This window comes from Gouania willdenowi, chromosome 21, assembly GCF_900634775.1.
Source record: "Gouania willdenowi chromosome 21, fGouWil2.1, whole genome shotgun sequence".
In the NCBI taxonomy this organism is placed as follows: Eukaryota; Metazoa; Chordata; class Actinopteri; order Blenniiformes; family Gobiesocidae; genus Gouania; species Gouania willdenowi.
Genome location: NC_041064.1, coordinates 3833061 through 3858465, shown reverse-complemented (window position 1 = coordinate 3858465; position 25405 = coordinate 3833061). Strand labels below are relative to the sequence as shown.

General features: G+C 36.7%; 1 protein-coding gene across 3 annotated transcripts in view; it reads right to left on the bottom strand.

The window, feature by feature from the left end:
* The window catches only part of ptpn4a (protein tyrosine phosphatase non-receptor type 4a), a 79971-nt gene that overhangs the window by 17220 nt on the left and 37346 nt on the right, over positions 1 to 25405 (bottom strand). For 2 of the 3 annotated variants that reach the window (XM_028435973.1, XM_028435972.1), the window contains 13 exons: positions 21316 to 21423; positions 21010 to 21052; positions 19926 to 20004; positions 18846 to 18890; positions 18541 to 18593; positions 14933 to 15053; positions 14652 to 14739; positions 11498 to 11586; positions 7201 to 7264; positions 5828 to 6000; positions 3169 to 3237; positions 1625 to 1762; positions 167 to 328 (listed from right to left, as the gene is read on the bottom strand). In XM_028435973.1, the coding sequence (XP_028291774.1) occupies positions 167 to 328; positions 1625 to 1762; positions 3169 to 3237; positions 5828 to 6000; positions 7201 to 7264; positions 11498 to 11586; positions 14652 to 14739; positions 14933 to 15053; positions 18541 to 18593; positions 18846 to 18890; positions 19926 to 20004; positions 21010 to 21052; positions 21316 to 21423 (1232 nt within the window). The remainder of the gene's footprint in view (positions 1 to 166; positions 329 to 1624; positions 1763 to 3168; positions 3238 to 5827; positions 6001 to 7200; positions 7265 to 11497; positions 11587 to 14651; positions 14740 to 14932; positions 15054 to 18540; positions 18594 to 18845; positions 18891 to 19925; positions 20005 to 21009; positions 21053 to 21315; positions 21424 to 25405) is intronic. The other variant, XM_028435974.1, reaches the window with a different exon arrangement.

Sequence of the window (25405 nt, the reverse complement as noted above, 5' to 3'; positions counted from 1 at the left end):
AAGCATCTTTCCAATGGGCAGAGCTTGATAACACTGGGAACCTAAAGGCTGTGAACTGGTTGGAAAAGTCACAGACGGACTAAAAACGCTGATTCACACACCGGATCTCACACTGATGATTAGAACTAAAAACAAGCTGAGCAGGAAAACAAACACCCAGACTTACGGCGTGGAGTCCAGGCTGATGCTGTTGGCCTGCGTGGACGAGGCCGACTTGTGATTGGAGGAGAAGACGGGGAGACTGGGGGACGCGTGGATCACGTGATCAACCAGGTGACCAACAGAGGACGGACGCAGTCGGGTGCCCTCTTGAACAAACAGTGAATTCCTGATACACAAGTAGGAAAAAATCATGTCAACAATGTCTAATGTTCAGAGTTCAGACCTTTGCTCCTGTGTGACCCACTGTTTGATCAACACACTGAATTAAAGTCATTCCTGTGAGTAGATATTACTTAAAGCTTTGATCTTTTGATTCCCACATTGGTCTTTGAAAAAGGAATACATGTTAACAAATGATGAGATGTTTCTTTCCTCAGATTTAGCAGAAGTCTGAATCATTGGGGCTCCACAAACAGCTAGAATAAAAAAATGTATAGCAGAAAAATATTACATATTTAACAAAAATGATTTTGGGAGTCTGAACAGTCGTCGTCTTTCAGTGAGACTTGTGGTAGAGTGGGAACAAATGTCATTCTGACACTTGTGTTTGAAGAGTAATAAAAGCACTTTGTGGAAGTGAATTTACAGGCTTTTGCCTTTAAACACTTGGATCAATTGTTGTTGCAGTGGATTATTGTCTGAAAGAAAAGCAGCTAAAGTTAATTACCAGAAAAAAACAAAAGGCTACAGAGGTCGGAAAACATGAAATTCACATTCTGAAACGGAGAAGAAATCTAAACCTTTTTCTTTTTTTTTGTCCTTTTTGTTTGAAATCAGGCCCAAATATGGCACAGAAAAGCCTCACATGCATGTCTTGAGACGACGTCACACATTCACACGCTATTTTTTCCCTGGAATCCGAGCGGCTGAATGTCTAGTAATTCCACTAAATGATCAAATGTGTCAAATTTTGCTAGCAATCTCATTCACAATCTAAATAAATTAAAAAATAAGTTCTTAAAAAAACAAAAAAATGGCTCTGTGACACAGACTAAACCCTCACTTACATGTTTGGGGATCATACCACACGTTTGTGTTATTTTTCCTGTAAAGCAGGCTAAAGGTCATGTGATCTCACGTGATTTCATTGTAACCCTCCCGTCGTCTATAAGTCATTTAAGCATACAATAGTGGACTATTGATCATATTTTGTACATTTCATATGATTTCAGGAACGTTACTAGCCAGTAAAGTCATTTTAATAAGGAAAGATGATGTAGCAGTAACAAATAAAGGAACTGAATCTGTACGGAGAGTCAAATCGTTCCTGCTCACTTCTGCTCTCCTACATGAGAACTTGTGAGCCTGAACCTTCGTTTAAAAAAGCCGACCTCCTCCACTGTTGCACTTTTCGTTATTTGCAGGTGAAAAATCCGAGCAAAAGGTTAGCGACTGATCAATCAAGGTTGATTTCTGAGGCAGTTTTTCTTGCTTTGTGAACAAATAAAGAGGAAGAACTCACTGATTGGGGGTGCCGGGTGGTGAGCGAGTAGGCAGGCTTTGCGTCTCCAGTCTCTCATCCGATAGGCTGTTCCGACTGACGGACTCCCAGTCGGTTCCGCCCACCAACTTGCGAGCCAGTGGCTTGCTGGGAGACCTGCTTAGGCAGACGGAGACATAGAAAGAAACATGTCAGGAAGGCATCACGGTTTGCATTGGAGATCCAACAGTTTGCATCATCAGAGTTAATGGAACAGGCTTTACAAATTAAGGGTGTTAGAAAAAACAGATTTGGTGATATATTGACATTTTTCACCGCATGATTATTGCATCGATCCAAAAAATTTGAAATCTTTTTTTTTTTTTTTTTAACAAAACATTAGACCTTGTTAAACTACTGTACGTCACTCCTCAGTGCATTTTAGCTGACGGTTGATTGCACTTTATTTTCATAAAACATACTGGGCACTTTTATAGACGTATGTGCTTACTTTTTTTTAAGAATGGAAAACTTAACAGAATCAGAATCTGTTTCAGAAGCAACAATTGAACTTTTTTTTAAACATACAACTTGTTTTTGATATTGGTTCTTGAATTACAGTTATTTACCATATAATTGTTCTCACAAGTTTAAAAAAATAATAATAAATTGTATTTCATGCCATTTTATTCTTGTAAAGGTTAAATTTGAAATGACATTATAAAGACAATATTACCTGCACTACTTGTATATACAGTAAGTTCATATCCATCCTTTAAATTTATTGTATATGGCAATTGAAAATTGACAAATACATTATTCTCGTTGGAGTTATTGTTTTTTTCATCTCCTTTGTCGTGGAACTCCTCCTAGACTATTAATGCAGCACCAATGACTCATATGTCATCTCATAGGAACAATGTCAACGATGTGCAGTCGACCTTTTTTGGAGTCAAAAAGTCAAGGCCATGGTCGCGTCAAGTGTCAAAAATCAACATTTTCTTACAATTATGAAAAGTGGAGTATTTTATTTAATTAGACTGAAGCTGTACGACCAAACAGTAAAAAGATCGGTAGGGGTCAAAGTTCATGATGTCAAAAAAACAAAACAAAAAAAACAATTCCCTATAATTTGGCCACAAATTGAGATCCAGTGCTCAGACTGGTGCCATTGAACAACATTTCCTTTCAGTGTGTCACCTTGACCTTCGCTCAAGGTCATATTTAAGGTCAAGGTCAGTCTTCTGTTTTTCCTGCATTATTACTTTCAATTTAATTAGTAAAAAGAACAACATAAAGGGACATTACTCAACAACAAAATACATACAACGCAAAGCAAATACAGGTCTTGCTTAGTTATTATTACAATTTCTGGTTTGTTTGTTTGCACCATCCACCAAGTCACATTCCCTGCATTGCTTTAAACTCTACTTGGCCAGTAAAACTTTTGATTCTGATATTGCGATGTCTATCATGTCGTTTAGTATCGTGACTAAACTATTGTGACTCGTGCCGTACACACCCCGATTAGAAATGTAATCAGAGTTGTAAATGAATTGTAATTCACCAATAGACTCGTCTATTACCTGGCAAACACTCGGTCTTTGATGCCTTTCTCCTTTCCATACTGCACAGACTGTACCTCTGTCCGCCCACTGCACAAAGAAAAAACATTAGACGTTCAAAGAACAATATCAGAGAACGATAGACATGTCTTTAGACAACGTAATCCTTGGAAATGTCTGAACTCTCTCTGAAATAATGTCCCCAAACATTACCTTTGGATCTCCATTAAATGTGTTGACAGTAAAATAAAATCATTCTTTTATAGAAGTCAGTCAACTCAAGGGTAAACACACACACACACACAGACCGAGAGAGAGAGACGCACATCAGACAAAGCACCCTGGTTTGCATCACCGCTGCTCAATAATGCATCAGAGGACCTTCAGCTCAGACTTCATCTCTCAGTCTAATATCAGCAGAAGGAGGAAGTGAGAAACATAAAAGTGCAATAAACTGAGAAATAAAAATCTGTGAAAAAGGAATACGAGCTCTTATTTTACCATCAGGTGAACCCGTTTCCTGAATTATTAACTTAAAACTCAGCAGAAAAAAACAAAGCATACAGATGTGCACAGTGTGCATAAAGCTAGGGGAGGCGATTTCCTCCAGATACACTTTAAGTTTTTGGTTGAAATTGTCTTCATGTCCTGATAGAAAGTAAGATCTTATGTGTTCTGAAAAAGGAACGAAGAAATTCCATCATCTGTCGCAGCCGTAAATCTGTAATAACTTCAACCATTGGAAAAAAAACAAATTGCTTTTTTTTTTAACCAATCACGTCTCCCTGCTCGTTCTCGATCCCTCGCATGCACGAGCTCACACTGAAAACGCGTCACCAGTGACAGAATTAAAACAGAGTTTTTGGTCACGTTGTTTAACATATATAAGGATAAAGTTTATTGTTTACTTACAGCTGAATGAAACATGAGACAACGTAGTTTTTACACAATACAAGCGATGAGCTGAGCTCTACTTCTCCAGCAGCGCTGCGTGTGCACAGGAGTGAGAAGGAGAGCACAGAGGGGAGGGGTGAGGGCGGTTAAGGCAGAGCCTTCGGGGTGGCTACATTCAAAATCATGCTATAGCTTTTGAAAATTGCCTACTTTATCTTTAACTTTCCTTTTATCCTCAAATATTACTAACACGTTCTACCCTCGGGGTCAATCTGACCCCAGGGATATTTGGCTCAAGAAAATGATTGTCAGAAAATTGTTGACCAAATTTTTGTGTCATGCACTTTGTTTATTCGTTGAATCCATAAATAAGCCCTTGAAAATGAAACACTGACCTGTTCTCTAGCGCCACCATCAGGACAAACTTTTAGCATTAAAATATCATCCAAATCATTTTTAATTTGGGGTGCACATTCATAGCTCTTATAGAATGAGCCATATTGATTAATGTTGGTGACTCCCCCTTTCTGTCATAAACACATTTATTTACTTATTATTACTTTTAAATTCTTTATTTTTCTGTATTTTTGCTTGAACAATCACACAGTTTACAAAGGATGGCATACAACACAATTTACAGATAAAATAATAAAGTAAAAAGATGCCCGTTTGTCTTTACGAGTCCTCTTTCTTAAAACAAAACTCAGAGAGAAATGCAATAAATAAATAAAATAAAATAAACCTGGAAATTCCTTTGATGTTCAAATCACCCTCTTTGCGATGTCGGTTTAAAAAGATATATCAATATACATACCCACATACAACACATCAAAATTAAAATTTACAAAATTCCTTAGATAATTTAAGCATCTTTTTTCTGCTTATTTACCACCAAAAAATTTGAATTCTTCTCTAATCCCAGTAACATTAACTATGTACAAAGGAACAAGGAGAGTCTGCTGAAGGGTGTGGGGTGCTCTTATAAATGTGATCCATTTGCTCCTTATTTACTTGTTTTTTTGTAACATATTTGGTGTTATTTATTATAAAGTTCTCTGTCTCAGACACATTCTCCTCTATGTCACTTTCACTGTGAAATTGCTGACAGACAGACTTGTTTTACAGAAAGAAAACAGCTTGGGGTCAAATTGACCCCAGAGGAACACCAATGCATGCAATATGTGTTCAGCACATTAAAACATAACATTAAGATCATTTTATTGCTCAATCAATTGTACTCATTGAATTAGGAAAAGAAGAAAAGTCATGAATTATGTTAAGTTGAGGTTTCGTTTATTCGTTTTTCAGGAAATTTATTAGGTTCTGCTGATCGCCTTTGATGTTTCCTTTGAAGTTTCACCTGACTTCCATGTAATAGTTCCAGCGCGATTCAAGGTTTTTCAGGAATATTTTACTATCTTTTGACATGTTTCGACTGTTAACTGCCAGTCTTTGTTTTTGTTTGCTTCATATTTCATCAAAGTCAGCTATTATTTTTTGAGTGCTAAACATTCAGTGGGGTCAAATTGACCCCAATGATAATCGGAGGGTTAAACATCAAAGATTGGTGGCAAGGCCAAGGACAAACCAGCTACCTTTCTTTCTTTCTTTCTTTTTTTTTTGAAGGAAGTCATAAATAATTAAGCAGCGTTTTTCTGGGGCAACTTAGTGAGAAAGGCGGCTGCAGGAATTCCATAACCCTCGCAAATCAAAGTTTAAACAACGCAGGTTCAAGAGTGCACACACACGCAGGTAGGTCCTAGTGGGACGTTTCTGTGTTTCTTACCAGTATCTGAACTTTGAGCCCAGTGTGAAGTAGTGAGTAAAGAAGTTCTTCTGGGGCGGGATGGGTCGGTCCAGTCTGAAGAAGGTGTGATGCTCCACGCAGGCTTTCCACAGGTTCTTACAGGCCCGGTAGTTCACCATGTTGAAACCAAGGAGGGTGTCCCGAGTCTCCGTCTGCACACACACACACAAACTCAGCTTTATCCAATACACACATACAGATATGACTGGTCTACCATCAAAAAAAAAAAAAAAAAAAAAAAAACACACACAATGTTTACTGACAAAACCAAATAAATAAAAAAAACTATTTTCATCAGCTAGTGTCCATTAAATTATTATTCATTATATATATATATATATATATATATATACATACACACACACACTTTTAATTTTTTTATTAAAATACTACATAATAAGAGCTGTGATAAAACTAAGAAATAATAAATTAATAAAATAAAATGATAAAAAAAATTATTAAACTAAAAAATTAAATAAAATAGAATTAGATAAAATAGAATAAGGCATTTCCTCATCTAGTTCAACCAAGAGCTAAATATAAAATATTACTTTCAAAACTAAAAATTACAAAGAATGTTTACAACAAAAAATGCTAAAACATTTTCTTAAACACACCATATCTAAATGATCTGTTATTTTGTTGCTTGTAACAGCATTTAAAATGTCACAAAAACCCGAGCTGCAAAATAAATAAAGAGGTTTTAAATAATAAAATAAAAAAATAAAAAAAATAAAATGAAAATAAATAAAAAAAGTTTAAATAAAATAAGGTGGACATTTCTAGTTGAACAAAGGCCTAATTGTGAAATTGTAAATATCACATAAAACAGAGCTGGAATTATAAATAAAATGGGAAAGGAAAAAAAACACAGAATAGATCCAAGAAATATTGTCTGCCCGAAAGGCCAAGTCACGTAGAAAAAAAAGTGTGAAAAAATAAATAATTTGCACAAAGACAACAGAAGTGTTTGTTTGTTGTGTTCAAATTCAAAGCATGAGAACAAACAAAGGACGTGACCAACATTTAAGGATTAAAGCAGACTACATGGGGTTAATCTGACACCGGGTACGCAGACGTAGCAGAGTTAACACCCACAGCTCTGTATGGATTTATATAGTCACTACAGTACACACACACACACACACACACTTATGTTCACAAAATAGACAACAGTGTGAGGGAGGGAGTTAAGAGGAGGGTATGTTTGGATGCATGTGTGGGTGGACGTGTTTATAGACGTGTGTGTGTGTGTGTGTGTGTGTGTGTGTGTGTGTGTGTGTGTGTGTGTGTGTGTGTGTGTGTGTGTGTGTGTGTGTGTGTGTGTGTGTGTGTGTGTGTGTGGTACCTACCGCCTCTTTTCTCAGCTGGATAAAAAACTGTTTGCATTTGAATGAGATTTTCACTATTTTCAACCTGGGAACAAAAAAAAAGACAGGATGTGTTTTAATGAGTTTGATTTATCGTATTCTAAACCTTCACAGGCAACACTTTATAAATTTAAAAGACTATTTAAGGACCTGGGACCCGACTGGAATTAAACTCATGATCCATCAGTGTTTTTTTGCTGACAGCAGCAAAAAAAACCTGTGACATGTGTAGCATCTCCTATGTTACTGAGAGCAGAAATTTGAGCAACCAAATAACAGTGGCACAGAAGCTAGAGATGGAAACTTAATTCTGAGAAATGAACAGTTTACTGCCCTTGCATTCTTTTATGTTGGAATAAAATAAAGGTACATTTAAAACATTTAGGAGAAGAACATTTCAGGCAGGAAATGAAAGAAAAAAACCCAACCTTGATTATGGGTGTGTCTCCTGGATCAGTTAAGACAATAATAAAGTACAATTTTAACACTGATGTGGCCTAGTTTTCACATTCATGTATAACTGGTATATATAGTTTGAAAGGCGCCAGTAATATCCAAGCAATAAGTGACGGATATCAGTCCCTTCAAAATCAACACTTCAAAAATCCTTGATTTTTGTGACCAACGTTATGTGATTTAGACAGGGTTCCCACACTTTTTTCCAAAATATTTCACCAACTTTCCATGACTTAGTTCTGAATCGTTAAGATCTATTCAAGACCATCAGAGCACATAAAGGAGTGGGCCTCTACAGTGTACTAGTGTAACAGAGGTCTGCTAATGTGCTACGGTTAGAAGCAAAAACGTGGCACAGAAAATGCAAGTTGTGTCCATCACTTTATCTACATTATAGCATCATACAATGAAGCAATTGCCTTTTAACAGCCATTTTGCAATATTTTTTTAAATAATGATGCATCAGCTATTGAATGTAACATTAAACAACTAACTTAGTGCGTCAATGTAAGATTATAAGATTACAATTTCAATTTGCAGACACTTTTATCCAAAGCGATGTACAACACAAGATGTCAGGGTTAAGGGACTGCGGCTTAATGTCCCAAACAGTAAAATAAAAAAGGCTATATTTCCAAAACAGTTTGATTATTCCATGACTTTTCAAGAATGAAAAATCGGTTTTTCAAATTTCATAACTTTTCCAGGAATTTCATGACCGTGGGGACCCTGTTTAGAAGAGTTTTGTGGGAAAATGCCTGGAATTCAGAAACGTTTTGTCATTTCCACAATTTGCAATGAAATAAGACTGCAGTAATGTGATATAGGTACAAAAGCCCTAACAAATAATGTGTAAATTGTTTTTACAACTTAAATATTTGGTCATTTCTACAATGATTCATGTTTCACTTCTTCATGTGGATCGAATTGGATAAACTCAAGGGCCAGATTTGGCCCCCGGGCCTTGAGTTTGACACATGTGACTTTGACTAAAATGTCAGTAATTGGATAAGAATCAATCAACAACACAACTTAATTCCGATGTTACGCTTTAAGGTTGGGACGTTTGAAAATATTAAACTTTTCACGGAAATTATTTATTGGAACTGATGCTGATATTTTTGATGATGTTAAAATATATTTTCCCAAATATGTGTAACATTCCTGTTAAGAGCCAATCTTCAATTTTGAAAATTTCTTGTTAAAATCTGTTAATTCATGTTAATTCCCATGGAGATTTTCCAACTTTTAACATTACGAGCGACCCCAGTTGATACAAAAATTTTAATATTATTTATCATTTTAAAAAACTCACAATTTCTGGTTAATTCCAATAAATAATTTCCCTGAGAATTTTTTTAATATTTCACAAATTCCTGAGCTTAAATTCTTGTGGAAATTCACTAGAAATGCTCCGCGCCTTTGCAACCCTAAATGTAGTTAATAATGGATCCTCTTATCCTCGTGCAACATTCAGTCTTTGCTTTCATTCCTCATTTTGCCCCCCTGCACATTATTATTAGCGTGCGTTAGCATGTGTCACACAGAAAAGAAGAAGCCAGTATAAATAAAAGTGCAATCAGGTGACAACACTCGTGGTCTGTGTAAGAAGTGTGCGGACGCCCCAGCAGGAGCAGAGTAACATAATCCCTGTGTCGGCTCTGACTCATCGCTCACTGCTAAATATACTTTACAAACTCATGCACAGGCGCACGCTGAATATGAGTCAGCCCCGGCTGGGCTGAGCACGGCTCATTTGTCAGGACGATAATGGAAAAAAAAGCTTTTTCTGACCAGGACTATTTCTGATAAATAGGAAGGGGACAATATGTCATTGACGTGAAAAAAAAGCAGATGTAGAAACACTGAGGCTTTGTCGGAGAACGGCTACAGACAAAATTAAAAGAAAAAAATGACAGCACGTGTGTGTGTGTGTGTGTATGGGGGGGGTCGACACACGACACTGAGCACTATTGTGCGTCTCTCTCTCTGGTTCTCAGCTGTCTGTAGGGGACACCACTGTTAGTCGCTAAAGTTAGATACACTCACTGGATGCCTAACATCTCTCTACTACCTTAGACCAGTGGTTCTCAACCTTTTCAGGCCACGATCCCCAAAATAAAGGTTCCAGAGAGCGGGGACCCACAGGGAATAAAGGGGAGAGATTTTTGGGGTCCATCCATAAAGTCAGCAAAATGATGGTCCATTGTTGTATGAATCTGTGATAACCACATTTATTTATTTATCTGAATAATATCCACTATCATCCAGAAAGTTTATTAATGTTGTTTATTATTTGGGCCATAGTATATACCAGGGGTCCGCAACTCTAGTCCTCAAGTCTCTAGTCCTGATGTTTTAAAAATAAAATGGGTTAAAAGTGACCAAAAATGGTGGAAAAGGTGGTAAAATAGGATAAAAAAATTGCCAAAACCTGACAGAAAAAGTGTTAAAAAGGGTTCAAAGTGTCAATATTGGCTTGGGGGAATGGGACGATGGGGGAAAGAGTAATGCAACTTAAAATGAAGGAACAATTCGTTTAAACTGAATGTGTTTCAAGTTGGCAAAAATAAGCCTGAATTATGGTGAAAAGAGGTTAAAAGTGATAATAATGGGTCAACATATGCAACAATAGGTGAGAAAAGTGGTGGAAAGGGTTTAGAAGTGCCAATTATGTCTTGAGAGTGAAAAAAGGTGCAGAAAAGGCATTGAAATTTGATGGAGAAGTGTCATAAATGGGAATAATGTAGCAAAAATGCAATAAAAGGAGCAAAGATATGGCAAGAAAAAGTGAAGAAAATAGGTTAAAATATGGCAAGTTTAGTGTAGTTGCGGAAAAAGTGGAAAAATTGTTCTTAAAAATGGGCTAAAGCTGTTCAAAAAATATCCTTAGTTTCTTGAAAGCATCTGCGACCCAAAAGTTGAGAACCCCTGCCTTAGAGGATCTCCCTCATCCCTAACGCAGATTCATATTTAGTTATTGTGCTGCTGAGGGTGGCTGAATGGATGCTTCAGAAACACAGGGAGACTCATGGAGCACTGAGGTCGGTCGTGACTGTACCGGCTAAAGCTGGACGGATGAAGCTGGTGGAGATTAGACACACGTAATATTTCCTGGAAACTGAGTGCAGCACAAATCTGTGCTCATCGAACACGATGGAATCATCTGCAGAATTCCACTAAACATCAATGGAGGCTTAAAACGTTAATATCTCCCTTCAATAAGAGAAGAGGTTTCCAAAATATCCTGCAGCTCGTTTCTGTCCAGAGAGGTTATTGTATGGTTCAGAGGCTGATTAGAGACGAGCACATGTACACTTTAATCCCTTGTTCAGTGGGAATCTGGTTAGATATTATGAATGAAGTCGACGTTTAAATTTGTATCCCACCCTTCTCAAGACCATGAAGTAGCATCACCACGCAGGATAGATGAATGGTTCTGTATGGACTCCACAGTTTTGAATCGTAGATTTGATTCATTGGCAAAACCTGGGAGGTGAAAATTACCAATGAAGATGTCTTTCACAAACCACAGCTACAAGTCAGATTTTGGAGCAACACCGCACCATCTCCATACAGTATATGCTCTTATTTTGAAAAATTACACTTTCTGGTCGAATCACACTATAGGAAAATAACTTTTTTTTTTTCATTTTCTAAGATTTGATTTTTTTTTTTAGAAACAAGGCATATTATCTCTGTAACCTTAACTTGTACATTCATTATTACTTTTTAGTTCAAAGCAGTGTAATTTAGTGGTATTATTGACACACAGCCAGGAACACAGGACCTGTCCATCTGTCTGTGTGTGTGCATCACTTACCATGGGAAGTAGTTGATCCGTACCCTGTTCTTGTAAACCACAATGCCTGACGACATAACGCCAAGGAGAATCTCAGTGTTGCTCTGGTCCTAAAAACACAAAGATAGAAGATGTTAAAGCGATACGATACGCAACCCGTCACATGAACGCACTAATGCTGAATAATAAAAAAGGAACTTGACACTATCACGGCAACCTTCGGATTCCTTTAACCTGATCAAACCAGTGTGATTTACGTGAATGGAGCACTTCCTTGAGTAATCACTACGTCAAAGTTTGTCAAACATGTCGACCTCCACAAGAGTGACTTTAATGTTGCTAAATCGCCTCTCCTCCACACTAGTTAAGGTTACAGAATCATTTAACATGTGCCAAAAGATGGTAGTAACATGAGATTTACCATTTCAGCGTGACATGGGAGCTGTGTCTCAGATATAGGAAGTACGCAAAAACAGTAGTGTTCCTTTGAATCAGGGTTTGTTTGGGCCTTTTTAACACTAGACAACCTCATCAAAGGTGGACAGCTACAGGGTGATCAAGCCTAAGCTTGCGTCCAATAACCTTTTCCCGCTCTCTCCTATCTGCAGCTTTGGGCCACTTCACACTCAGTCTGTGCCCTTTGATCTTCATCTTCCTAGAAAGTGTCTAGTCTTTAATCTCTGTAAAGATCAGTTGCTGGCCAATATGGACCAGCAGAACTTTTTATATCTCATGCACTTTTATTCGGATTCACTTTTATACTGATTAAATTTTATACTGATCAACTTTTTATTCTGACAGACTTTTACTATAATGACAATAAAATGATTCTATTCTAATCTCTCTTCCAATTCCGGGCCATGGCTAGCTGTCCAGCTCCTGGTTCTGTAAGCGGATGGCTGGGCTTTTTCTGTCCTTCTCGGATGAATGATGTTGCTGTGAAGGACTTGGTTTCAGGGGCGAGGAGTTATTAGTAATCCTCTTGTTCTCAAGTGCTGCTTCCAGACTCTTAAGAGCCTAGTTGTGCCTCCAGGAGTAACGGCCTTGTGTGAGGCTCACCTTACATCTGGTCAAGATGTGTTTGAGAGATGCTGGAGCTGGGCAGAGAGGACAGGTTTGGTCCTCGCCATACCACTGATGGACGTTATTTGGAGTTGAAAGCACATCATACGGGGCTCTGATAATGAAGCTGATTTTGCTTAAAATAGTCATTCAGTAGAGCTGCTGAGTTTCCATTTAAAGTTTGTAGAGCAAAAGACAAAGCTGAGAGATGTTAGCCTGCCGTTTTAGGCTAGTTCCATTTTCCACTTGTCAAACAAGGATTGATATCAATTGATAGTTTGATTAGTCAAACTCAATGTGACTGTCAGCTGAAACAGCAGAAAACAACAGGTTCATTTATTCGTAAAAAATACAAGGAACCTATTTTTACTTTATTAATACAGTTTTGGTCAAAGCTTAATGGGAGCCCTGGGCACTAACGAGGGAATATGCAGCTCACAAGGCGAGGGACAGTAGTTTATTTTTACCAGATTAAGACAGACTAAAGGATTGAAATTTCTGCTTGAAAGTTTGTGTTGATCTCCACTGTAAAAACTCTCTTATTGACATTTTTGGAAAAGTTTCGCCCATTGCATTGTGGGATGTTGAGTCCAAGTGTTTTGACTTCATTCTTAATGTCATTTATTGTGTTTCTTCAACAGATAAGAAAGACAGTGATTGGTTTGACCCCATTTTTGTACTATATTGTGCCAGGACATTCAATTTAGGACAGATTCGGATCTTTCCATGTAAACCCCAAAATAAACATTTACCATCGTCCAACTTTAAGTGAAAATGCTAAAAATGTGTTGGGAAAAAAGCCTGGACAATACATTGAGATTCAAGATATATCTAAACATCTATTTGGCAATATAAAAAACTACAATATCACCTATAACAATATATTTTCATTTTGTAGCTTCTTTTTTTATTAGAATTCTCATTTTAGGAGTCACTGCTTTTGCTACTTTGTAGAAAAACATGTAAAGCTCAGCAAGATGGATTTCTGAGTGCGTCCTAACCCAGACCTTCCTCTAAACAAGTTACACTACAGAACTCACTCACACGTGCTGTCCCTTAGAGGAGAAAAAGCCAAAAGTGGAACATATTGAGCAGCTGATTGTTAATAAATGTGCCTGTGTGGCATTTTTGCATCAACAAACTGAACCTAGAATTGTCTTGAGTAGAAAATAGAGATTTTTTATCGCATATCGTCATTTTCAGAAAAAATATTGAGATATGAGTTTTGATCCATATAATGGGAAGTCACTTTGGCAGAGTTTTGGGGGCAAACACAAGAAATCACAATAAGAAAAAAGTAAAAACATGTCAATGAATATATCTACAGGACTCCACGTCCCATAATGCAATGCGCTAAACTTTTCCAATAATGTCAATAATAGATTGTTTACAGTGGAGCTAAAAACAAACTTCAGAGCTGCAATTTCAAACTTTTATATCTTTTTTTCAAGTAAAAGCTATGTTATTAGGGTAAAGCACAGGAATTTGGGGTGTTGTGGGCACCATTGATGGACTTTTTTGGGCAACAGTATAATTTACAAATAACTAAAAGAGATTAAGTATGACAGCATGTTTTTTAAGTCGTCATTATGGATGTTGTTTTTTTTATTTTATTTTACCTGTATCATGTGTATTACATTCAACATGTTCCTCACAAATAACGAAAAAATATTGTGAAGTGACGAAATGTTCAGCAGATATACATACAGTAAATGACAACAAAAAGGAACTACATTTCTGAGGACAAGTTAAGACTCTTGGATCCAATCCTGCATGTTTTAGACTTCTCCTATGCTTGTTTGAACAATCAGCTCTGCAAAAGGCACAAGGAGGAGAAGAGAAACTTAAACATGCAGCCTTTGAGGATGTGGATTACCTATCCCTGAGCTTCACAGTCAGAATTTAGTCACCATGGTTACCAGTTAAACTTAAAATCCAACAAAGAAGCCTCCGGTGCCTGTAAATGATGATGCAAACTAGCACATTTGTAAAGATTCTTTTGATAAAGAAGAAAGTTAAGTGGTTCCTGGTGGCACCAATAGCAGCATGCTATCAACACACACGTGCAACCAAAGGAGGAAGCAATAGTGTGTTTAAAAAAAGCCTTACTTACCCTTGCATAGTGCAGCTCGACCCCGTAGAGCTCCAACGTGCGTGCTGTGTTGAGATAATTAAACTCTGACTGGGCTGGAGACAGACCGCTGAGAGGAGGAGGAGGACATGATAAAAAGTGATGAAGAGTGGCCAGAAGGTGTGTGGGTAAAAAAATAAATCACATCAAACAAAACAAAAAAGGTACAGAAAAGGTTTTCAGCTTTTAGGTTTTTACAATTTATGCATATGTGGTTTCCTACAGTTTAGCTACACGTCTGTTAGAGTTCCCTCTCAGCGTACCTGTGCTGCTGGTGATGTTTGGCAACTTCCTTGTGGAAGTCTTGAGGGGGGTTGGGGATGAAGCAGTATTCTGACAGATATCCCGGACTATGCTCCGTTTCACTGTAGTCTCCGAGTTCAGCTGCAGGGAGAGACGAGGTTCAGTCAACCGTTGATTGTTGAACAACTAATGAGGTGGTAGAGAAAGGCATTTATATATGTTTTTCTTTTATTCCAAAGAAGAAGACCACAGCTATGTGTTTGGCTGCTATAAACAGCTACATTAGACTTCTTTACATGCAGAGGTGATGGTGAAAACGATGGCACCAAACAAGTTAGTATTTATGTCAATTAGTAGAGAACTGTAAAACATTTAAAAAAATAAAAATACGACTGACATCAACAACACAGACCACTTTCCTTTCATAGTTTACTGTACAATGTTTTGATATTGGCGTAACAGTAGAAAAATAGCATTTTCTCAAAAATACACTTAACACACTAGAAACAATAAAATACAGGGGATCTGATTTTCTGCGATTGCAGAATACAGAGGTGGAAAAAAAACAGAATTCACTTCCTGAAACGGAAATTATAACAACAACAATATACTCAATTAACCTTAATAACCATGTCTGACACAATTTTGGGAACTTTTAAACCCACTAATGACATTGATTAGGGAAAGCCTAGGAACTGGAACAAGACAGAAAGGGTAAAGCTGATGCAGAAATGCGTAAACTAAAATGGAATTATGGGAAATTTGGAAATTCCACATTCACTAAGAACATCCTAAACCACTTTTTTTTCCTTCAAGTACCGTAATTTCAGTAGATCTGTGTACTGATACGAGTATTAAATGAACCAATTTTGCGGAACACAAGCTCTACAATCTGCGTTAGAATCATTTCTCTCAATAACTTAAAGTATTTCCACACAGTCGGCATTCTTTCACAGCCAAACTGCACCACTAAAAAATCTACTCTAATTGGTCGTCTGTGGTATAGGAGCATGTTTGTACGAGTACACCAGCAGCAGCTCAACTACGCTAACAAAATCCTCCAGAGAGAAAAGCCAGAACCATCATTCAATTCAAAGTCCAAAGAAGTAGAAGAAGAAGAAGAAGAAGAAGGAGGAGGAGGAGGACGACCACCTTATAATGATAGTGTTTGCTACATATATTTGTCCCCACTGCTGTAATGTTTGTTTGTGGGTATGAAACAGTGTGGTGAAAGCAAGCATGCAATAAAATAAAAGTTAACAAAGCCTGAGCCACAGCCAAACAACACCCCTCTGGTTTGAGGACAGAGAGAGAACAAATCAAAGCATCAGTCAGACGCTCCGCCTCCTGTTCAGAAGTTACACACACACACGCACACACACATGCAGACTAAAGCACTGAGACCTTTGGGTGCTAGAAGTGAATCCCAACACGTCGCTGATCTGCTCAAAAGCACCAATTTACTCAAGCAGTCCCTAGACTGAGCCACTAACTGGGAGCCTTCTGCACGTATTGACCAATGAATCAATTCCAGCTCAGCCTCTTATTGACGTGCACGCTCCAGTCGGAGCGTACACGTGTGGGGTCAATAGCTCACATTTCAGCGCAGCATGCTAACACCAGCAGTACTTTATGCTGTGGCTATTGCTTTAACGAGAGTCAGAGTCAGAGCTGATGAAGTGTCTGTCTTTGTGTCCATTGATCTGAAATGTGTACCATGTTGGAGGTTCACTCAGAGTGGGACAAGTTCATGTTACTGACCAATTCAATCCAAATCATCTAACTTTCCCTTTGAAATGAAGAATATAAAATGCATTGCAGTTAATTTGCTCTGTGTGTCTTTGTTTATAATATCTTTACATCCAAAACAAGAGAATCAGAGTGCTAACCTCGCCAAGTGACAAACTTACTCTTTGTATGGACATTGGGTACCCCCATTTTTTGGGTTGAAAAATCGCAATGAAACGTACAATCCAGATCTGATCTGGATGAAACTCGGTGGGAGAATTGAGGAACCAACTTGACAAAACTGAGTCAAATTTCTATAAGATTGGTCAATTACAAACCAAGATACAAATTTTTTAAATTTTGCCATTGATGAAAGTTCTAGAATTGGTATCAATCAAAGTACCCTCTAAAATTTAATGGAATCTTTAATGGTGTAAGGTAGGGTTGTCCTGATGCAACTTACCTTAGTTATCCTTTTGTGTTCTTTAGTTATTGTTTTGTGTTGTTTAGTTGTTAATTTGTGTTCTTTTGTTGTCCTATGTATTTTTCAGTATTCTTGTGCATTTTTGTTCCCATTTTGTGTTTTTCATTTGTCATTCCATATGATTTTGTTGTCTTTTTGTGTGCTTTTGTTGTCGTTTCGTGTATTTTTCTGACACTGTATGTTTTTCTTTTACAGTAGTTCTGCACAGTTTTATGTCATTTTGTGCATCTGTTTTGACTAAAGACAGCAAGTGGCCTGTAATAAACATGATTGATCACCAGATAAAGAATACCTGAGTGATAAAAGAAAACCTTAACTACATGTAAACTGTAGCATGAAATTCTCATAAATATCATCGTTTTAGTGTAAATTAAAGCAAATATCCACTTTTCTCACCCTTTTAACTGTGTATATTGTAGTGAATGCACTGCAGTATGTATTCCTAACAAGTTGTTTACGTCGCTTCCAGGATGTTGATGGTCATTTTTGAGCAGGCACTCAGTCTGGTGGGAGGGCTCTGCTGTATTTTGTGAATGCAAACACTTGGAAGGATCCACTGGAATTAGCAGCGTAGCAGCTGCGTCGCGCCTCCCCCCCCTCAAAGCAAACATTTATCTTTATAATCTAGGCTGGCAATGAGTGGCGTAACAACACGGACGAAGCAACACCCTGTATGTGTGTGTGTGTGTGTGTGTGTGTGTGTGTGTGTGTGTGTGTGTGTGTGTGTGTGTGTGTGTGTGTGTGTGTGTGTGTGTGTGAGAGAGAGAGCGTAGCGGTGTCATGATGTTGCTAGTCTAGGCCAAATCTCTTCACTGACCTATATACTGCGCTTATTCCCTTCAAAAAAAAAAAAAAAAAAAGCCACAGAGGAAGAAAGGAGGAGGGAGGGAGGGGGATCAGAGACGGGAGGAAGTGGATAAGGGGGTTTATGAGAGAGAGATGGAGGAGGAGGAGGAGGAAAAAGAGGGATGAGGAAGACAACCGCAAGATGATAAAAAAAGGGAAACACGCTTTGTGGAAAAATGGGAAACCATAAAAGAAGAAACGACATGAGACAAACAGAGGTCTCTGTGTTGGGGGGGGGGGGACCCAGATGCTGAACAACAATCGAGGACGAGATTAGCGCTGCTAGTGCTGAACGTCACACTAGAAGCACATCTGTTAGCTAACATCTGTTAGCTAGCATCAGTTAACGCTCGCCTCACCATCATATTCAGAGACTTTTGGAGCTCGTTTCATATAAAAAAAAAAGAGCCTCAGTCTCGTCATATATCACCACAAAGCCTTGGTTGGTGGATCGAAATGGCTTGAGAACGATTATTGTTGTCTGTGGACCACAGTGGATGTGTGTGTGTGTGTGTGTGTGTGTAGTAATGAATTGCCTGTTTCAGCGTTATAGAGGATGGCTGCACTTACATTGTACAGCATAGGACGTCAGCAGTGCAGCTGTGTTGTGAGGGCAGGGTAATCTGCAAGAAAACACACACAGTAACTACCATAGAATCAAAGATGTACAAATATGTCAGCGTTGCATCAAAACTTCATTAAAAATGATCATTCTTACAAACTAATTTTCATTCATTCCTTCCCTTAAAGTCTTTGTGGACTACATATAAATTATTACAGTAGTTAGTTACTCATTAGCTAAACAATACGCACATTTAAAAATCGAGTCATGTGATCATAACTCTATATACACACACACACACACACACACTCACCTTCCAGTCAGTATGTCCTGCTTGATCTGAAGGAAATATTGATAACTGAAAGGAGACAAAAACCATCATCGATTAATTATACGCTCATAGAACACAATTTAAATGTTTCCTCTGTTTTAGTGTTGATAATCCTATTTTCATGCCTCAGACCAGACAAGATTATGATTATATGATCACATTATCAACATATACGTCAGCATTTGGAAAAATGACAAATCTGAGCATTAATAAGGGGAAGAAGGTTTTTGATGTTTTAGCTGTTTTGTGTTTTCCAGTTGTTTAATGTTCTTATGCTGTCATTCTATGTATTTTGCAGTCATTTTTAGTGGTTTTGTTCTCATTTTGTGTTCTTTAGTTGTCATTTTGTGCTCTTTGTCGTTTAATGTTCTTTATTTGTCATTTCATGTTTTTTGTTGTCCTATCTATTTTTCAGTCATCTTGACTGTTTTTTATTCTCATTTTGTGTGTTTTTCTGTAATTTTGTGTTTTTCAGTTGTCATTTTGTGTATTTTTCTGTCACTGTGTTTTTTTTAAATTTTGTGTATGATTACTGTCGTTCAGTGTTTTTCACTTGCCAATTTGTGTGCTTTTGTTGTCGTGTTGTGTATTTTTCTGCCTTTCTGTCTTCTTTTAGACTCATTCTGCATGTCATTTTGTGCATTAGCATTGTTGTATTGTGTGTTTTTGTTATCATTGTGCATCAGTCATGGTTTTTTTGTGTGTTTACAGAGTCATTTTCTGTATCTGCTTTGACCTGTAGGCCTGTATTAAACATAATTGGTCACCAGACAAAGAATACCTGAGCGAATTAAAACAGTTTGAAGACGTAAATCTCATTGATTAAGTCAGAAACAGCTATTAACGCTAACTGGCCCTCACAATTTTAGTCAGCGGACAGCTTGAACTTCTCCAGTTCTCTTTGGCCTGGTTCCTGCCAGAACCAAGAAGTCAAATATTTAGAACCTGTGGAACAACACGAAGACGTCTTCTCTAATGCCAACATCATTTAAAGAAACTAACACGGATTGGAAACCCCATGAAAATATTGCTAAAGTTTAAATAAATAAAGTAAAACCTTACCGTGTGTATTCTTCCTGAAGTTTACTTGGATCCGTCACAAAAAATTTGACTCTGAAGCTCAAGCTGTGAGGAGACCCTCCTGGAGAGAGAAACACACACGTGTGAATGGATGTGTGTGTGCGTTTCATAAACTGTTTATTGTATAAAAAGACGATATGCTATCAGTAATTTAACAACATGTAAGAATCACTTAATAAGTAGAGTAAAATATGAATAAACTACAAAGAAACTGATTAGCCATAACATTATGACCACCTGCCCAATGTTATTTAGACATCTGGATTTTGGTTTAATTAATTAAAAAATAATAATTTGAAACTTATTTTTTGTTACATTTCATTTAATTGATTTTTGTTGAATTTAATTTAAATTTTGTTTATTTAATTACATTTTTGTTTCTTTGGCTCTGCCTAATTAGAAGTCATAACTGGTTATTAAACTTCCCAAAAGTATTTTTACCTATGCCAAGGAAGTCATTTTTAAGTTTTGTTTTATTTGTTTGTTTGTCTGTTAACAGGATTACATCAAACGCACTTCACGGATTTTGACAAAACTTTAAACAAAGCTAGATCTTATGCGATGGAAGATTACATTAAATTTTAAAAGTGATCTGGATCAATACACAGATTCTGGATGAGTTTCAAAAATTGAGAAATCTGATTCTTGGAAATTTAAATCAAATCTTGGTTTGTAATGAACTGATCTTTATGAAACTTGACTCAGTTATGTCAGGTTGGTTCCTTAATTTTTGAACTAAGTTTCATCAGTTTCATCCATACATGTAGACCTACTGTATGTTTGGCTTTGTTTTTTTATGTTTTTTCATCACAGAAACCTATAGAAAGCTGTGAGTTGTAAAAACTTGGCAAAGATCAGAATGTTATTGCTAATCAGTGACACTCAATCTCCCTTCAGTCATTCGTTTATTCATTCTACTACAAGTTATAAAAGCCAATGACTTTTGTTTAATTACTGCTGTTTTGTCTTAAACCAGACTGAAAAAAAAACCCAACAAAAAACCTGCAAAGTCATTCATTGTTTTGCTGAAAACCAACAGGAGGTGTGTGTGGTGGATTTCACCTACTTTTTAACTGTTTCCTGATGGGCTTATTGGGATCCAGCCAGCGCTGTAAAATATTGATTGGGAGACACTTAAAGACACTATGAATCTCAACAACACCACTTCAATTATTTACTACCACACACACACACACACACACACGTCAGAAACACTTAAACACAGAAGTATAAAGCAAACACACACACACAAAAAGAGAAGCTTGTACAATTCAATATACAGATCAAAGTGCATTAAAACAGTGCCCTGGTATGAAACTACTATAAAAGAATGTTGTGTTGCAATGCTAGAATAGAGATGTTTAATACTGACTGGTGTGTCTGAGGAGTCATCAGCCAGATGCAGACCAAAGTAGTCTCTCTCCGTCAGCTCCAGGTGCTTAAAGACGGCGTCCAGCAGCACCTGACCATGATCCGACTTCTGCAGAGAGAGAAAGAACCACAGAAAACCAAAGGTAAATAGAGGAAAAGTCATCATTATTAATAATCACGTGACACAGCAGAAACTCATCGTACACACATTGCCAGCGAATTTCATCTCATCAAATTCTTTCCACTATTCGAAAAAACATTCCCTCAAAAAAATTTAAGATTTCCTCTCAGAAACACATAAACTGGACATATATTATTTCTCATCTGGATATCTAAAAGCTTACATTTCTATTATTAAAACAAGAGAGCACAAACCTGCACTAAGCTAGAAATCTTCTCTTTTCCAGATATTGGTGATGTGGATCAGTGATCCTAAACATAGTCCCATCATTAGTAACATTTTAAAGGTTAGGAAGAAAATTCTATTCCCATTAATAACTATACAATATGTCCAAATGTATGGACAACCTCATTTTTTCTTTTGAGAAATTGCAATGAAATCCGCCATCCAGATCCGATCAGGATGAAACTCAAATTTCATAAAGATCTGTCAATTACCTACCTTGATATGCATTTTCAAAATTTTGCCAATAATGAGAGTGAAACTGATCCAGAATCAGTATAATGAGACCGATCCCCTCCAAAATGTAATTGGATCTTTAATGGCGTGAGTTCCATTAACCGTAAAGTACTTATGACAAAATCTTACAAAGAGACAATCAAACAAACAAATAAATAAATGCTGGTAAAAAATATTAAATAATCCTAGCATCTCAATCCATGTATCCTTTGTTCTTTGGTTATTCTGTTTTAAAACCAAATCAAAATAACAAATAAACAGTGTGGTTATTTTGTTTTGACCAGATAAGCAGCGTTTTTCTGTTTTAAAATTAAATCTTGTTCTGCTTGTGTGATATCTGGATATTTACGGGGAAACTATGGACGAGAGCTTCATGTTTTAATCTCACCACACAGAAGGGTATTTTCCTCCTCAGAATCACTAGAATGTTTGATATCCCTAACAGATAACAGTTGGCTCAGCAATCAAACAATAAGTTCCTGAAATGAAAATAGCGATATGACACAGAACAGACCCTCACCTACATGTTACGGGGGAACATTGCGCACTTTTACCAAATGTTCTCTATTGATCGGGTGTTAAATGTTTAGCAAGTGTTTGGAAGAGATAAACACACATACTTATTAGATATCACGCAAAATGTCACACTTAGAAATTGAAATGTTGATTGTGCTCGATCTCTGTACTTCTGTTGGATGAAATAAATACAATTATTATTGAGATGTAACCTAATTAATCCCTACTATGTATATTCTGCATGATTTTACAAAGTTTAGTTTGTCAATATTTGTAAATAAAACTTGATAAGATGCTAGAGATATTTTTTCTTATAAATCAGATCAAGAGGATCTTTTTTTTTATTTTCACAGACCCCTTATTAATGAGAAACACTAGTCTACATGACTACATATCCCATAATGCAATGTGCCAAACCTTTCCAATAATGTGTTTACAGTGGATCTTTTTTGTAGTCGTGGCACGTCAGTAATTTTTTTTTAATCTAATTACAAACCTAATAATTAAGTAATCATGATTTCATATGCCATTCATAACAATATTGGACAAGAAGCAAATTTTTCTAATTTAAATGGATTTTTGTATATGACTGAATCAATGAAAACAAATGAGCTTAAACAACAGAAATGGGGGTTTATCAGCAGGAGAACCCTTGTGTTAATTACAATATTTGTCAAGTTTTTCTGTTACTGCCCTACAGCCATGCTAAGGTTTATATATTCAAATAAATTACAAAAGAAATAGTTCAAACCTACAGATTGTATGACTTCTTCTTGTAGATACTAAACATTACAACGTGTTATAAGGCGGCGTACACAAAGCGCATAAAGAAGTGGTTTCCAATCTGCTTACGTCACTCCTAAGCCACATTAAACAGAACGAGAAGCTGTAAAAAGCAGCAGACGTGTTGACTGTATACAGCGTTCATATCACAAGGTTTCCTCAGTGTAGGAAGGGTGGGAAAAGAAAAAAAAAAAAACTGTTGAAGCACACATTCTCACACGACTGTCACCACAACTGACATAGACAGAAAATATAGATGAAAAATGGAACCCAGTCACTGGTGACACAGTTATTAACAGTTGATGTTGCTTAGATGCTTTTTGTTGTTTTTAGAAAACATTTTTGTACTTTTTATTTTGTGTATTCATTTTGACCATCTCAATGTGTATTTTTCTGTCATTTAGTTGCCTTTTTGTCAGTTTTGTAATTGTTTTGTGTAATTTTTAGATAAAATGTGTGTATTTTGTGTATTTGTCGTTGTCTTGGGTATTTTTGCAGTCATTTTGCATTTTTGCATGAACATCATTCATGTTTTTATTGTTGTTTTGTATGTCTGGTGTCATTTTATGTATTTTTTTGTCTAATAATGTGTTCTTGGAGTCATTTTGTATATTTTAGTTGTTTTGAGTGTCTTTGTTGGTCATTTCAATGTCTGGAATGATTTTTTGTATTTTACAGCCCGTTGGTGCATTACTGTTAATTTTTTTGTGAGATTTTGTAATTGTGTATTTTTTGGATCCAATTTATTTTGGTTGTTGTGTGTTTTTGTTGTTAATTTCTATGATTTTTTTTTATTTTTCAGTGATTTAGTGTTCTATTGTAGCCTTTTTTGCGTGTTTCTGTTAGTTTTGTGTATGTTTTAGATAGAACTTGTGTATTTTGTATGACCCTATTTTTTGAGTCGATGTTTTGTGCATATACGTTGTGTGTGTGTGTGTGTGTGCATGTGTGTGTGTGTGTGTTCTACAGTTATCAGAGCATGTTTAAATGAGAGTCTGATGCCCTACATGCTTTGACCTGAGACCTTTTCTTCCTCTCTAATGTCCCTAGAGGTTAGAAGACACAAAAATAGCAACAACATCAAAAATGAGTCTAAAATTTTAAGATTTTGCCAAGAAAGACTTTAAGAGGAGGGTAAAATTTGGGCTCATGAGATTCTGGGAGGGGCGTTTCCAGATGCTATATTTTTTGCTCTTTTTAATGCATTTTTGCTACAATACTCCCATTTCTGACATTTCATCAAATTTCAATGCATTTTCCACCTAATATTGTATATGTTGACCCATGATTGTCACTTTTAACCTCTTTTAACCATATTTCATGCTTATTTTTGCCAATTTGACTACATTCATGATTTATCATGCCCATTATTTGCCAGTTTAAACTAAATGTTCTTACTAATTGTTCTAATATTGATACTTTTCACCACTTTTTCTGTCCGTTTCCATTTCTGTAGTTTTTAAAATCCCATTTCACCACCATTTTTAGTCACTTTTAAACTATTTTCACCATATTTCATGCATATTTCGACCAATTTAACCACATTTCCGATTTGTCATGCCCATTATTTTCCTACTTGTCCTTCCCTTCTCCATTTTCTGTAAATTTTAAGCCATTATTGACACTATACCACTTTTTCTGTCCGTTTTTTGCAACTCTAATTTGCAGCTTTTTACCAGTTTCTGTGGTTTTTAAAATCCCATTTTACCACCTTTTCCACAATTTTTGGTCACTTGTAACACATTTTATTACAGATTAAAACAAGGATTTACATCTTTTAGATGACTATATACTATGGCGTAAATAATGATTAACTTCCTGGATTATTCAGAGGAATAAATGAATAAATAACTGTGGTAATCACAGATTCATAGAACAATGGACCATCATTTTGCTGACTTTATGGATGGACCCCAAAAAGCTTAGTCGTAAGAAGATAACAGTGAAAGAGAGGGATGAGTAGAGTGGGCACAGAAGAAGAATAAAAAGAGGGGACTGATGGGGGGAGACAAGCGCTCTTTGTGCGGTCCAATCCACTTGTACCCCGAACTGAAACAGTGCCCGTGTGTGTGTGTGTGTGTGTGTGTGTGTGTGTGTGTGTGTGTGTGTGTGTGTGTGTGTGTGTGTGTGTGTGTGTGTGTGTGTGTGTGTG